The 11340-nt window shown below is 36.6% G+C and overlaps 3 protein-coding genes across 9 annotated transcripts; 1 reads left to right on the top strand and 2 right to left on the bottom strand.

Annotated features, from left to right (window-relative positions):
• The first annotated feature begins 48 nt into the window (after positions 1-48).
• Positions 49-5680, top strand: LOC124953762 (zinc finger protein 615). 6 transcript variants are annotated; one of them, XM_047505632.1, is made up of 6 exons: positions 49-188; positions 2256-2497; positions 2917-3435; positions 3552-3659; positions 3791-3955; positions 4048-5680. In XM_047505632.1, the coding sequence occupies exons 2-6, from the start codon at positions 2261-2263 to the stop codon at positions 4432-4434; spliced, it is 1416 nt and encodes a 471-aa protein (XP_047361588.1). In that variant the 5' UTR covers positions 49-188; positions 2256-2260; the 3' UTR covers positions 4435-5680. The 6 variants fall into 6 exon arrangements, with proteins under 6 accessions (XP_047361588.1, XP_047361585.1, XP_047361587.1 ...); XM_047505629.1 differs by lacking the exon at positions 49-188 and adding an exon at positions 267-883; XM_047505631.1 differs by lacking the exon at positions 49-188 and adding an exon at positions 742-1049.
• On the bottom strand, positions 5429-7514 carry LOC124953775 (proliferating cell nuclear antigen). Its single transcript, XM_047505659.1, has 4 exons — positions 7159-7514; positions 6812-6977; positions 6567-6711; positions 5429-6172 (listed from the first exon to the last, which is right to left on the bottom strand). Exons 1-4 carry the CDS (start codon positions 7377-7379, stop codon positions 5919-5921), a joined length of 786 nt encoding a protein of 261 aa, XP_047361615.1. The 5' UTR covers positions 7380-7514; the 3' UTR covers positions 5429-5918.
• Positions 7515-7672: 158 nt separating this feature from the next.
• LOC124953757 (protein painting of fourth) lies at positions 7673-11186 on the bottom strand. 2 transcript variants are annotated; one of them, XM_047505611.1, is made up of 6 exons: positions 10412-10651; positions 10080-10329; positions 9517-10019; positions 9064-9448; positions 8628-8990; positions 7673-8513 (listed from the first exon to the last, which is right to left on the bottom strand). In XM_047505611.1, exons 1-6 carry the CDS (start codon positions 10510-10512, stop codon positions 8457-8459), a joined length of 1659 nt encoding a protein of 552 aa, XP_047361567.1. In that variant the 5' UTR covers positions 10513-10651; the 3' UTR covers positions 7673-8456. The 2 variants fall into 2 exon arrangements, with proteins under 2 accessions (XP_047361567.1, XP_047361566.1); XM_047505610.1 differs by adding an exon at positions 10989-11186 and having other exon boundaries at positions 7674-8513; positions 10080-10748.
• Positions 11187-11340: the final 154 nt, after the last annotated feature.

The raw sequence follows: 11340 nt of genomic DNA, 5'->3' as shown, positions 1-11340 counted from the left end.
GTGGTGGTGGTAGTGGTAGTGGTGGTGCGATGAAATGGTGGTGGTGGTGGTGGTGGTGCGATGAAATGGTGGTGGTGGTGGTGGTGGTTATAGTAGAAGTCTCTTTCAGAAGCTAAAGAAAGAAAGGAAGACCGGTAGAAAGAGGTAGAGAAGTGGGGCTACACGAAGGGGGAAATGAAAAGGGGCGAGTGAGTAGAAGTTAAGCTTGAGAGAGAGAGAGAGAGAGAGAGAGAGGGAGGGAGGGAGGGAGAGAGAGAGAGAGAAAATGGGAAAGGGAAGGGGTGGTTGAGAGAAAGAGAGGTGGTAGGGCGGAGGGATAGGGCGTTCGGAGCATGAATCGTAGAGCGGGCGGATGGACGGACGGGCGGATGGACGGACGGACGCAAACGCTGAAATCAGCTCGGCCGATCGATACGATAAATGGATGCGTGCGATTGGTAGCCAGGAAAATCGATGACGAACGCGAATACAGGGGGGCTACATAGACACATAGGGAGGAGGGAGAGTCTATACTAGCTCGGCGAAAGCGGCCGCCGCTACTGCCGCTGCCGTTGCCGCTGCCACCGCCGCCGCCGCCGCCGCCGCCGCCGCTGCTATCGCCGCCGCTGCCGCTGCCGCTGGCGGCGGCGGCGGTGAGGATGGAGCAAAGACCGAAATATCGATTTTTAGGCCCCTACGCGGCGCGGTTCGATGCTCATATCTGCCCCCGTCTTCCCCCTGGCCGTGCGTCCGCGCCGTCGGAGAGAGCGGCCGAGGGAGATAGAAAGAGAGAACGAGAGAGAAGGCACCTTTCAAAACACCGACGACGACGACGACGACGACGTCGACGACGAGGACGCGCGCGAGATACACCGTCGCGGTGCCGTCGCAGAAACGAGAAAACGTAACAATTTACGATAATAAATACGGTGTGACCGAGAAAGTGCACGCAACGACTGCACGATCACGGCGACGTCTTTAACGCGCGATTCTCCTAGTGTGTGCACGAGGGAACAATACTCGATAAATAAAGGGAGTGAGATCTTTTTCTCTTCGGCCGATGTCGTCAGGTAACGGACGCGTTCGTTTCTCAAAGGCGATAAGCAAGCAGGACGCTATCGTTATTCCATTCTTTCCTATTTATCAGTTTTCTTCGTTTAAATCCTCTTAATCTCTCTTTCTCTCTATATCTCCTCCCTCCCTCCCTCCCTCTCACCCCTTCCCCCCTTCTCTCCTTCTTATTAAATAACGTCGCGTAAGTGTGCCTAGTCCTTTTTTTGGTGATGAATAATAGAAACGCCGGCGGTGATGATCGACGAAGCGTGCTGCTGTTGCTGCTGCTGCTGCTGCTTTTTATAATCGTCCTGCAAGAGACAAGGAAAACGTGTAAACGGAGGATTTATGTAGAAACGTAGGGGAAGAGAAAGGAGGGTGTAAAACTCGAGGAGGGTGGTGTTTTAGAAAGAGCGAGCGAGCGAGCGAGCGAGAGAGGGAAACGTAATTCATCCTTGATCGTTCGCGTGACTCCGTCGTGTCATCGCCGCCGTTGTAAATTCGATTACGCGCGTCGCGAAAATTCCTTCCGAGAGATCCGGCAAGCAATAGAAATGTGAAACGTTGGAAGAGACAAGAGGGAAGAAGGTTCTCTTTGGTCTGGCCTTTGTCCAGCTGATTTTGTCTTTTGTTTCTTTTCTTTTCTTTTTTTCTTTTTTTTTTTTCTTTTTTTTTTTTTGTAAATCCTTTGTAAAATTATTCGAGGAAAATCTCTTCTTCGTTCTCTCGTCTTTATATCTTTTATAAAAGGCGTATAGAGAAGAAAGGAAAAGAGGATTTTATTGTTTCTCCTTTGGCGACGCGCGATTTTCTTCAAACGATGACGTCTTTCGATCATCGTTTCAGCGACGCGCGGCACATTTTCATTTATCTTTCGATAGCGATTAACGACGTTGGACAAAGCGCGTTGCGCGATCGATATATCAGTCGCGAGGATCGACGTTAGAGGGTGGATGGATGGATCGCGAGACCACGAGGGCGTCTTTTTGTGCGTGACACGCGTTCTCAGAGACAATTCGGTTAATTTTACGAATAGAAAAAAGCGATTTGATGGATCGTTCGATGCTCGATTGATTTCTCTTTTTCGAGAAAAATGTTTCTAAATAGTGCGTGCAACGTGCAACAGGCATCATCTACATTTTTCTTTTGAAACAATTCGAAAAATAAGAACCTCGAGGAAAGTTCCCTTGATTTTTCTTTCTTTTGTCTTTTGCATGCTACAGAAAAGATGGCCATCGCCGCTTCGGAGAATTATCAACTGAAATGGCACAGCTACGGGGCTCATCTTCACAGCTCCGTCGCGACGCTCCTTCATTCGGAATCCTTTGCGGATGTTCTTCTGGCAACGTCCTGCGGCCGGCACGTGGCGGCACATCGATTTGTCCTTGCAGCCTGCTCTTCGTACCTAAGTCACATCTTTCAAACCTGTCATTTTGGGGCCAACTCGAATGCCCCGACGATCGTGGTAAGTTATAAACGTTGCGATGATATCGACGAACAACGATTTCATCTTATTTGAAATGATCTTTATCGTTTTCATATTAAATCCTCCGTTTGGACGATAATGAAACTAGAATAAGATCTCTATTATTATTGCGATGGAATATATTTATTACAAATCGTTTGAGATCCATTGGAAAGTATTTTCTATTATTATTTTTTGTTGTTGTTTTTTAAATTACCTGATACACATATCGTATTCGTGTTAAAACGATCGGATGCAACGTAATCCAATGGTCGTTTCAAAAGCGATCTTAGGCGTGACTTAAGCACATTTCACCTCGATGAGATTTTATCGATCCCACTTGCAGAGCTTAAACGGGATCGTACGATCTCGTGGTACGAAGGCCGTCTTCGCTCGTGTTCACGTGTGTTCGATTTTAGGTATTACCAACGGAGATCGGTTACCGCACGTTGAAGATTCTTATACAGTACATGTACAGTGGAGAGGCAACTGTGACGAACGATCAATTGGAAGGAGTATTAAAGGCTGGAGATATATTGAGAGTACGTGGATTATGGAGATCGAACACGGGTAGTAAAAAGGAGAACATACAGTCTAACAATCAAAAGGTCGAACGTGATAAAAAGGAACAACCACCGTTGACCGGACAGATACAGAAGATAAAGCTGGTCCAGCCAACTACGGAGAAGATCGTTGAAAACGTTCAACAACCAGCGACAACTCAGAATACCGTTCAAGCCCAAAAGCCGGTCGAAAGGAAGAATGCGGAAAAGGTTGAGGAGAAATCAAGTGAACCTGAAACTAAAAAGGTCTTGGAGGAGAACAAGAATAACGAACAGAACAAGAATAAGGAAAATCTCGAGGCTAATAGGAAAACGAGAAAGAGCGTTAGCAGCGATGTCGAGTCTAACAAGTCGAGAAGCGAAGGTGGTGAAAATGTAAGGAGACACTTTTATAACTTTTATCGTTCTTCTTTCTTATATCTCTTCTTCTTAAAGACATCGAAAAGATTTGTCAAACATTTCCTTTTTTATTTTTTTTCCTCCCCACAAAGGCGGAATTAAATTTAGAACTGTTAGTGAAGGACGAGCCGATCGATTGGGAAGAAAGTATCGATCCATCCGAATCCTTGACGATAGACCATGAGATCGATATCAAACCAGTACGTAATTCCAAAGTATCGTTGGTTGATCATTTAGGAAATGCATAAATTATTATTATTATTATTATTATTATTATTATTATTATCATCATCATTATTATTTTATGCCCATGGTACAATAATCTTTTTAGGAGATCGTACACAGTGCCGACGAGGATGGTGATTTGGAAGAGGAAGAATATACTCCGTTAACGTGCGACATGTGCAGTCAAACTTTCAACAGGCCGTCGGATTGGGTGAGGCATATAGAATTTACTCATGCCGATATGACTGAGAATAGAAGAAAGAAGAGGAAGGTAAAGAGATATAAGATGAACGTTTGCGTTATCGCAAAGTTATACTTGATATGATTAAGACATGCAAATGCAGGTGGTATTCTTTTTCATAGGGTGACGTAGACGACGATAGTAAAGACTTTCCACCTTTAAAGTGCGATCTCTGCGGTAATATGTATCCAACGCCTCAGGAATGGGTACGTCACATACAGACGGAACACACGGAAGAACAATTGGCCTTGATGAACAACTCGGCACCTCCTAAACCAAAAAGGGTACACAGTCATCAAAAATTATGTAATATTTGTCAAAAAGTATTCCCGAGTCACGCATCGATGGTAATACATCAAAGAACGCATACGGGAGAGAGGCCTTTTCTTTGTTCCTATTGTAAAAAAGGCTTTAACGTAAAAAGTAATTTATTGAGGCATTTAAGGACGCTTCATGACAAATTCGTGCATCCCAGCTTGTATGGGAGTAACGGTAACAAAAATGGCTAAATTCTTTCTAATTTCTCTGAAATACCGAAAGAAAGAAAGAAAGAAAGAAAGAAAGAGAGAAAGAAAACGCATTTTTTTATTTTAAGCTCGATAAAGCGCGTAAATCGTATGGCATCGTTTACGTATTTATTATTACGTCGGAAACAAACAGAAAGGACAAAAGTAAATTATGTGAATAAAGAAAGATCGACTTGATCGATAAAACAATAATCGTTTGGATCTATGCGAAAAGACTTCTCTAGAAAGAGATATCTCGAAAATAATTATCGCAATTCAATAAAGTTCAACGATTATCGATTAAGCTGGACATTTCTGTCTTTATCCTAATGAATAATACTTTTGTGATCTTGCATATTCGAAATAAATATGCTGAGGATCAAAAACATTCAATTTCGGACAGTTTCCTTTTTTTTTTTCTTTTTTTATCTTTTTTTTTTTTTTTTTTTTTTTTTTTTTTGGTAACGAAGAAGCAATATGAGGGCTTTAGAACCAAAGAGGCTGATTAATATTGCCAAAGTATCTTCTTTTATTGCTACTTCGACTCTTTTCACGTACACCGGTAATCTAATTAGTTGGATTAGAAACTTTGTTTAAGGGTGCATGAATAAGAGACGAGACGAACGATTTTATCACATATAGAGGTCTTCGCGCGAGCGAGAGAGCGAGAGCGAGAGAGAGAGCGAGCGAGCGAGCGAGAGAGAGAGAGAGAAAGAGAGAGTACTTGCGTGTAAAATAATTCATAATATAAATCAACGTTTAACGATTAATATTTATTTACTTAGTAATTATACGAGATCCAAATTATGTAAGATTTAATTGTATACTTCTAGGCTATTCCATCCATGGTAGCCCTCTTATTCCCACAGCTCGTAAAGCTGATTATGTATTTTTATATTAAAGTAGCTTATACACGAAAAGGTATAAGATGTAAGACATTAGGAAATAAGTGAAACTTTAAATTTTGATTAGATTAGGATGTAAGAATAACGCATAATTCAAAATTTATCAAAAATTTTGGAAATATATTGAGTTCTTCTTACATATTAAAATGCGACATTATCAAAAGTGGTCACAGTTTACAAAACAGTAATGATATGAACCTGAAGAATGACACCATTTTATCTTGTTAATCATGATTGTGTCACTCTACTATGAACTTTAGTGTCAATTCAACATTGCGCTAACACTGTGACAAGCCAAATGACTTTTAAATGTAAAATTTAAATAATATACTATCTTCAAAGTATTTTTAACTTTGCCTTAATTGTACCTCAATATTATAGGATACACTTCACTTTTTTATTATCAAAATATGTGTAATAACTTTGGATTAAGTAAAATATCGAAACAATATCACATTTTGCAGTGAAATAAATACAATGACGATAGGTATCATGTCAGAATTGGAAAAACAAATATCAAACGTATGAAAATATTACCATTGTGATAATTACAGCATGTACAAATTTAATAGACACTTTTTCCTAATTATCATCGTCATCGTCGATCTTGGGTGCCAGGTAATACCTAATGTGACCAATCTCTCCAATCTTATACTCGCATACTAATGGAACATCACTGGACATCGAAAGTTGTACTTGTGCACATAGAGGACTCGCCTTTATGAAACAATTCAAATAACGACAAGAAAATGTTAACTTGACCGGCTCTTGCATGTTAACGATTACTGCTTCTTCTTCTTTATCTGCCTCTGCAGTTTGTGCGAGTTTAACATTAGCTGAAACATAATTAAAGAAATATTATATATTTGGGACGGTACGGTTATTGCATGTTTAAGATTTTAATCATATAAATTTTTCTTCTTAATTAAATTTTAATAAAACCTTTCCATAGCTACATTAATACTAATCATAATAAATATGAGCAATATATATATACATATACATATATATATATATATATATATATATATATATATATATATTTTATCTGTTTCTTCTTATAACATAAGATCAAGACTAAATGTACTATCAGATAAATCATCAGAGTTCAGATATTATGATAGTAATGCGAACTTGGTAATTACCTCATAACGAATAGAATATATTGGTATAGTATACAATTTATATATGATGGGAATGCACTGTTATGATAAGACACAAAATACAAACCTGTTCCATGATCCCCAGATGCTGTAAATTTTATACCTTCTTTGGAACATGCAAATGTTATTGATTCTCCAAATTGACTTAAATCTCTACATATACGAGCAAATTCTTGAGAAGGCATCTTAACCACGCAAGAGTAATTGGTTTCCTGTAATATATTTAATCAAACGACGAGAAATAAACCATAGAGGATTTGTATGAAAAAAAAAAAAAAAAAAAAAACAGCAAGGAAGGAAACTTAGACTTACAGGAATACCAAGATGTTCTTGGTCCATATTTATAAGTTTCATCTCATATTCTGCAAGTTTTTCTTTGTTTGGTGATTCGAATATAAAGACAATGATCTCTGGATTATCCCAAGCTCTTAACGTTACAGTATCTTCTGTACCAGCACATCGTAATATCTTCGACATCCTAGAAATGATTAGGATTTAAAATCAAAAAGAAGAAAAAATATAATGACAAAGAATTACGAGATATAATCTAATTGAATTACAATGATCTTAAAAAATGATTTCTCAAATGACCTTTACTTTATCAAAAAGAATAAACATAACCAAGATATTTTATCAAAATAAAAATTTCGTTATCTTACGTTGCAATGCTCATTCCCATAGACAAGTTTCTATCGCATCTGTATTTATCGAAACCGTCACTTCTGAGATTAAGAGAAACCAAAGAAACGTGAGCATTGTCCATAGCTTGTACTTGAATTCCAGAATCAGAACATTCAAAGGTTGCTTCGGTTAGAAGATCCTTAACAGCGTCCAAAACTTTCTTCAAGATAGCACTTTGTACTAAACGTGCTTCAAACATATTGTTTAAAATGAAATATTTTCTATTTTAATCAATTAAAAAACGATATAACATAAGAAAAAAATGAAAGAGATATAATGCTCGGAGACGCTCTAATACGATAGACGTTACCCGCGCTTTAATATTGTTAAGTACAAAAGGAAGTAGATGGCGCTTCATCATACCGGAAATGACGTCGTGTTCAAGCGAGAAAAAGATCAAATTCAAAGTATGGCGCCTATTTTAAATGGTACAAGACACGTGGATTTAATTCGATAAGTTTTATTTTTAAGAAGGATAATATACTTAATAATGTTATTTATAAGTTAAAGTTTATATTTTCATGCAGGGTTAAGAATATACACTTTTAATAATTATTATACAGATTTTTGTATTAAATGAATAAATAATAAAACAATATGTATACTATTTCATACGTTATTTTTATATGCAAAAATAGATTTACTAATGACAAATGACATAATAATGTGGTAACTCGTAATTGTTAAATAAACTATTTCAAATGAAATTTTATTTCGATATCATTGTTAATCATCGTTAGCCTACTTACATCATAATGCGAAAGATTCACTTGCAAACATAGTCGCAATGATTCATTATATTCTATAATTCATTTTATTCTATAAAATGATTCTATAGTTTTCTATAGATATAAAATTCTAGCGCAATTTCAATCTAGTTATGTGCGTAAGTATCCGACACGGTTGCTTTCGTTATTAATAAAAATATTTACAGAAAAATAATGATTTCTCGAGCAACTAAAACGATAATATACAACAAGTCTTTCGTATAAAATAAAATATTCGTAAGATATTTAATTGTACTCGTTTGGCATCATGAATTTATTTCATGCAGGCATAGTTTGAACTTAAAATTGGAATCTTGGTAAAAACTTATACTTTATGAGAACTTATATATGTAAATTCACTTAATCTATAATATTGTACTTAAACAAATGCAGTCTCACCTGTTACGTTTTACAATTATTGATATTTACATACGGTACGTTAAAGATGGTTTTGCAACATTTTCTTATTAGAGATCATTATAACATATAATGTGATTTTAATTGTGTTATTAAAACCCAATGTCGCTTGCCATATTTTCCAGTTCATTAAACATTTGATCAAGGTGCTAATATAAAAGAGAAAACAATAAGATAAGAATATAATCATTGAATATATATATATATATATATATATATATATATATATATATATATATATAAGTATTATCGCATATACTCACATCAGATGGTTCTGTATCTTTTACTGTATGCTGCTGTTTGGTATTAAATAGCAAATTTTCAGCATGATCAATCTCGTCCTCATCTTCTTCCTCTTCTTCGTTATCATCGTCGTCGTCGTCGTCGTCGTCATCGTCGTCGTCGTCGTCATCGTCGTCATCGTCGTCATCATCTAAATCTTCTTCATCTTCATCGTCATCATCATCAGCATCGTCAGATGGTAAACATGCCATATCCATTTCCTCATAATCCTCCGGTTCTTCTTTAATATCTGTTAATATTATCGTTTCTGGGACTGTTTCGGTTTCTGACGGACATGGAGGTGGTGCTTCGGACGCCGAAGGTATTTGCGGTGATTGCGATGTCTGGAATAGTAATCTCGATGAGAACATTTTCTGCACAAAAAATTATATTCCTAAAGAACAATATAATACATGCCCATGGTTGTTGTTGTGCCGTTTTAACAGACGTCACGGATGCAGGTAATTGAGAAGATTGTGCATCAGTACTTTGCTGCTGAGTTTGATTATTTTGTTTACCCTGTGTCTTAATATTATCTTGCAATCTATTCTCCCCACTACTGTTATCTTGCTGTGTTGTTTTCTTTTCATTATTGTTTACTTTTTGTTCTTTCGCTTGTGAAGTATTACTAGGTTCTTCTTTAACTTTCTTTACATTAGGCTTAGGCTCCCCTGGAAGACATGTATTTCCACGTTGTCTTCTGAATCTTACAATAATACTTCTTGTATCCCACATCAAATCGTGTGCCTGTTTATAAGCCGCTATTGATTCATCTACACTGTTATATCTTATGAATGCATATCTGAAACAATCAAGAAAATAATTAATTACTTAAATATATAAGTTATATTATATATAATCTATATTTACCGTGTATTTCTCATTTTCTGTGCATAACCAACGTCCACCCTAGCGGCTGTCGGAAACTTGCTTTTAACTTCATTCACATTAACGGATTCGGGTAAATTTCCTATGTACAAAGTGTAAGGATCGATTTCTTCAGGCATTGGATTATCTTCATCCCGTAAAGATTTTCTTTCTACTTTTAAATTACCAATACCAAAAGGAATCTTTTCTAACTCTTTAATAGCTTCATCGATATTAACGTGTTCTGCCATCTGAATAAAACAATATCTAGGTCCACTTGGACTTTGAAAATGAATATTTTGTATGCCGGAATGAAATTCTCTGACAATATCCTTATTAAGATCAGGATCTGGAAATTTTATTATCAAACTCTGAGCTTTAACAGTCTTATTATACTCTGTTTCAATTTTTAAAGCTCTTTCAGCATCCTCACGATTCCAGGGTCGACTGGGATAACTTTGTGACATAGGCTTTCTTTGTTTATTCTTTTTAACCACTACCTCTTCCTACAACAGATATTTATATATAATTTATATAATGAAGAAACATAAATTCAATTAACATACCAATACAATTTTAACATCCTGATCTCCTTTTTCTTCTCCATGTCTACCAGTTATAATTCCTTGGGTTATGGGAGTTATGGGATGATTGGAAAGGGGAACAGACATATGATTCATAATAGTATCATTTGGCGACGTAGTGTAATTATTTCTTTGCCACTCTAAACCCAGACCACTTGTTAAAGCTGCACCAAAATATGCAGCTTGGTCAAACTGGGGTTGGCCCTGGGGTTGACCAAATCGTGCTAGTCTTCTATTTTTACGGTGGAAAATATTTCGTTGAACGTGCATGTTATTTCTGTTGTGAGAGAACCTTTCTCTTCTCATATAGTTACCTCTCAGTGCGATTTCTCTTTGAATATGTTGAATTTCTCTTTGAGGTAAAGGTGCGGCATGTGGAGTTATCCATTGCCAATGCGTGGGTGCTTGTGCCCATGTTTGTAACGGTGTAACTTGAGAAGGCACTGGTCCAAAAACATGAGGAGGAGGTGGAACTCCGCTAGGGGGTGGAGGCATAGGAGGTAATGGTGGTTGTCCTGGTAAAGGTTGAGGAATGGAAGTAGATGCCGAAGTAGTAGATGAGGGATAATTCGTATATGTTCCATCGTATGTAAATGCAACAGACTCTTGTTTGACAAATGATCTTTTTGTATCTCCATTTTCTTCTGTTAGCTGTAAAAAATATAATATAAATTAAAGACACAATCATATGATACAAAAAGATGATTTAATAGTGCTTCTAATGCAAAACTTTTCAATTAATCCAACGACGACAATTGTTACAACTGTGAAAGAGATTCTAAATAAAAAATAATGCTTGCATTATTCAATCAACTAGCCTAAAATATAGGGGGATGTATGTATAATTGAAATAATGAATATAAAGTATTAAAAGTTCTAACAGATATTTACCGATCGTTTCATTCTGTAGCTGTATTTTCTTATGCTCTCAAAAAGATATTATTTCTAAATCAAAATCATTTTCTTTTCTTTTCTTTTCTTTTTCTTTTTTTTTTTCTTTCAACAAAAGCACATTTCACGAGCGATAGAGTAGAGAACAAATGAGAAAATAAGAGTTGCTTATACAGGGGTACCAACCCCTAATGCACCATAATCAAGGGTGAGAACGTAGTATTTGAAACAAGTAGACAATAATTAAAAAAAAAAAAAAAAAAAAAAAAAAAAAAAAATTAAACAACGACCAAGTATAATTAGAAAAGTGTATTAGGACTGTTTTTGTCACGCGATTCATTTGATTCACGAT

Source organism: Vespa velutina, chromosome 13, assembly GCF_912470025.1.
Source record: "Vespa velutina chromosome 13, iVesVel2.1, whole genome shotgun sequence".
In the NCBI taxonomy this organism is placed as follows: Eukaryota; Metazoa; Arthropoda; class Insecta; order Hymenoptera; family Vespidae; genus Vespa; species Vespa velutina.
Note: the sequence above shows the minus strand (reverse complement) of the source record. Positions and strands in the feature narration are given on the sequence as shown.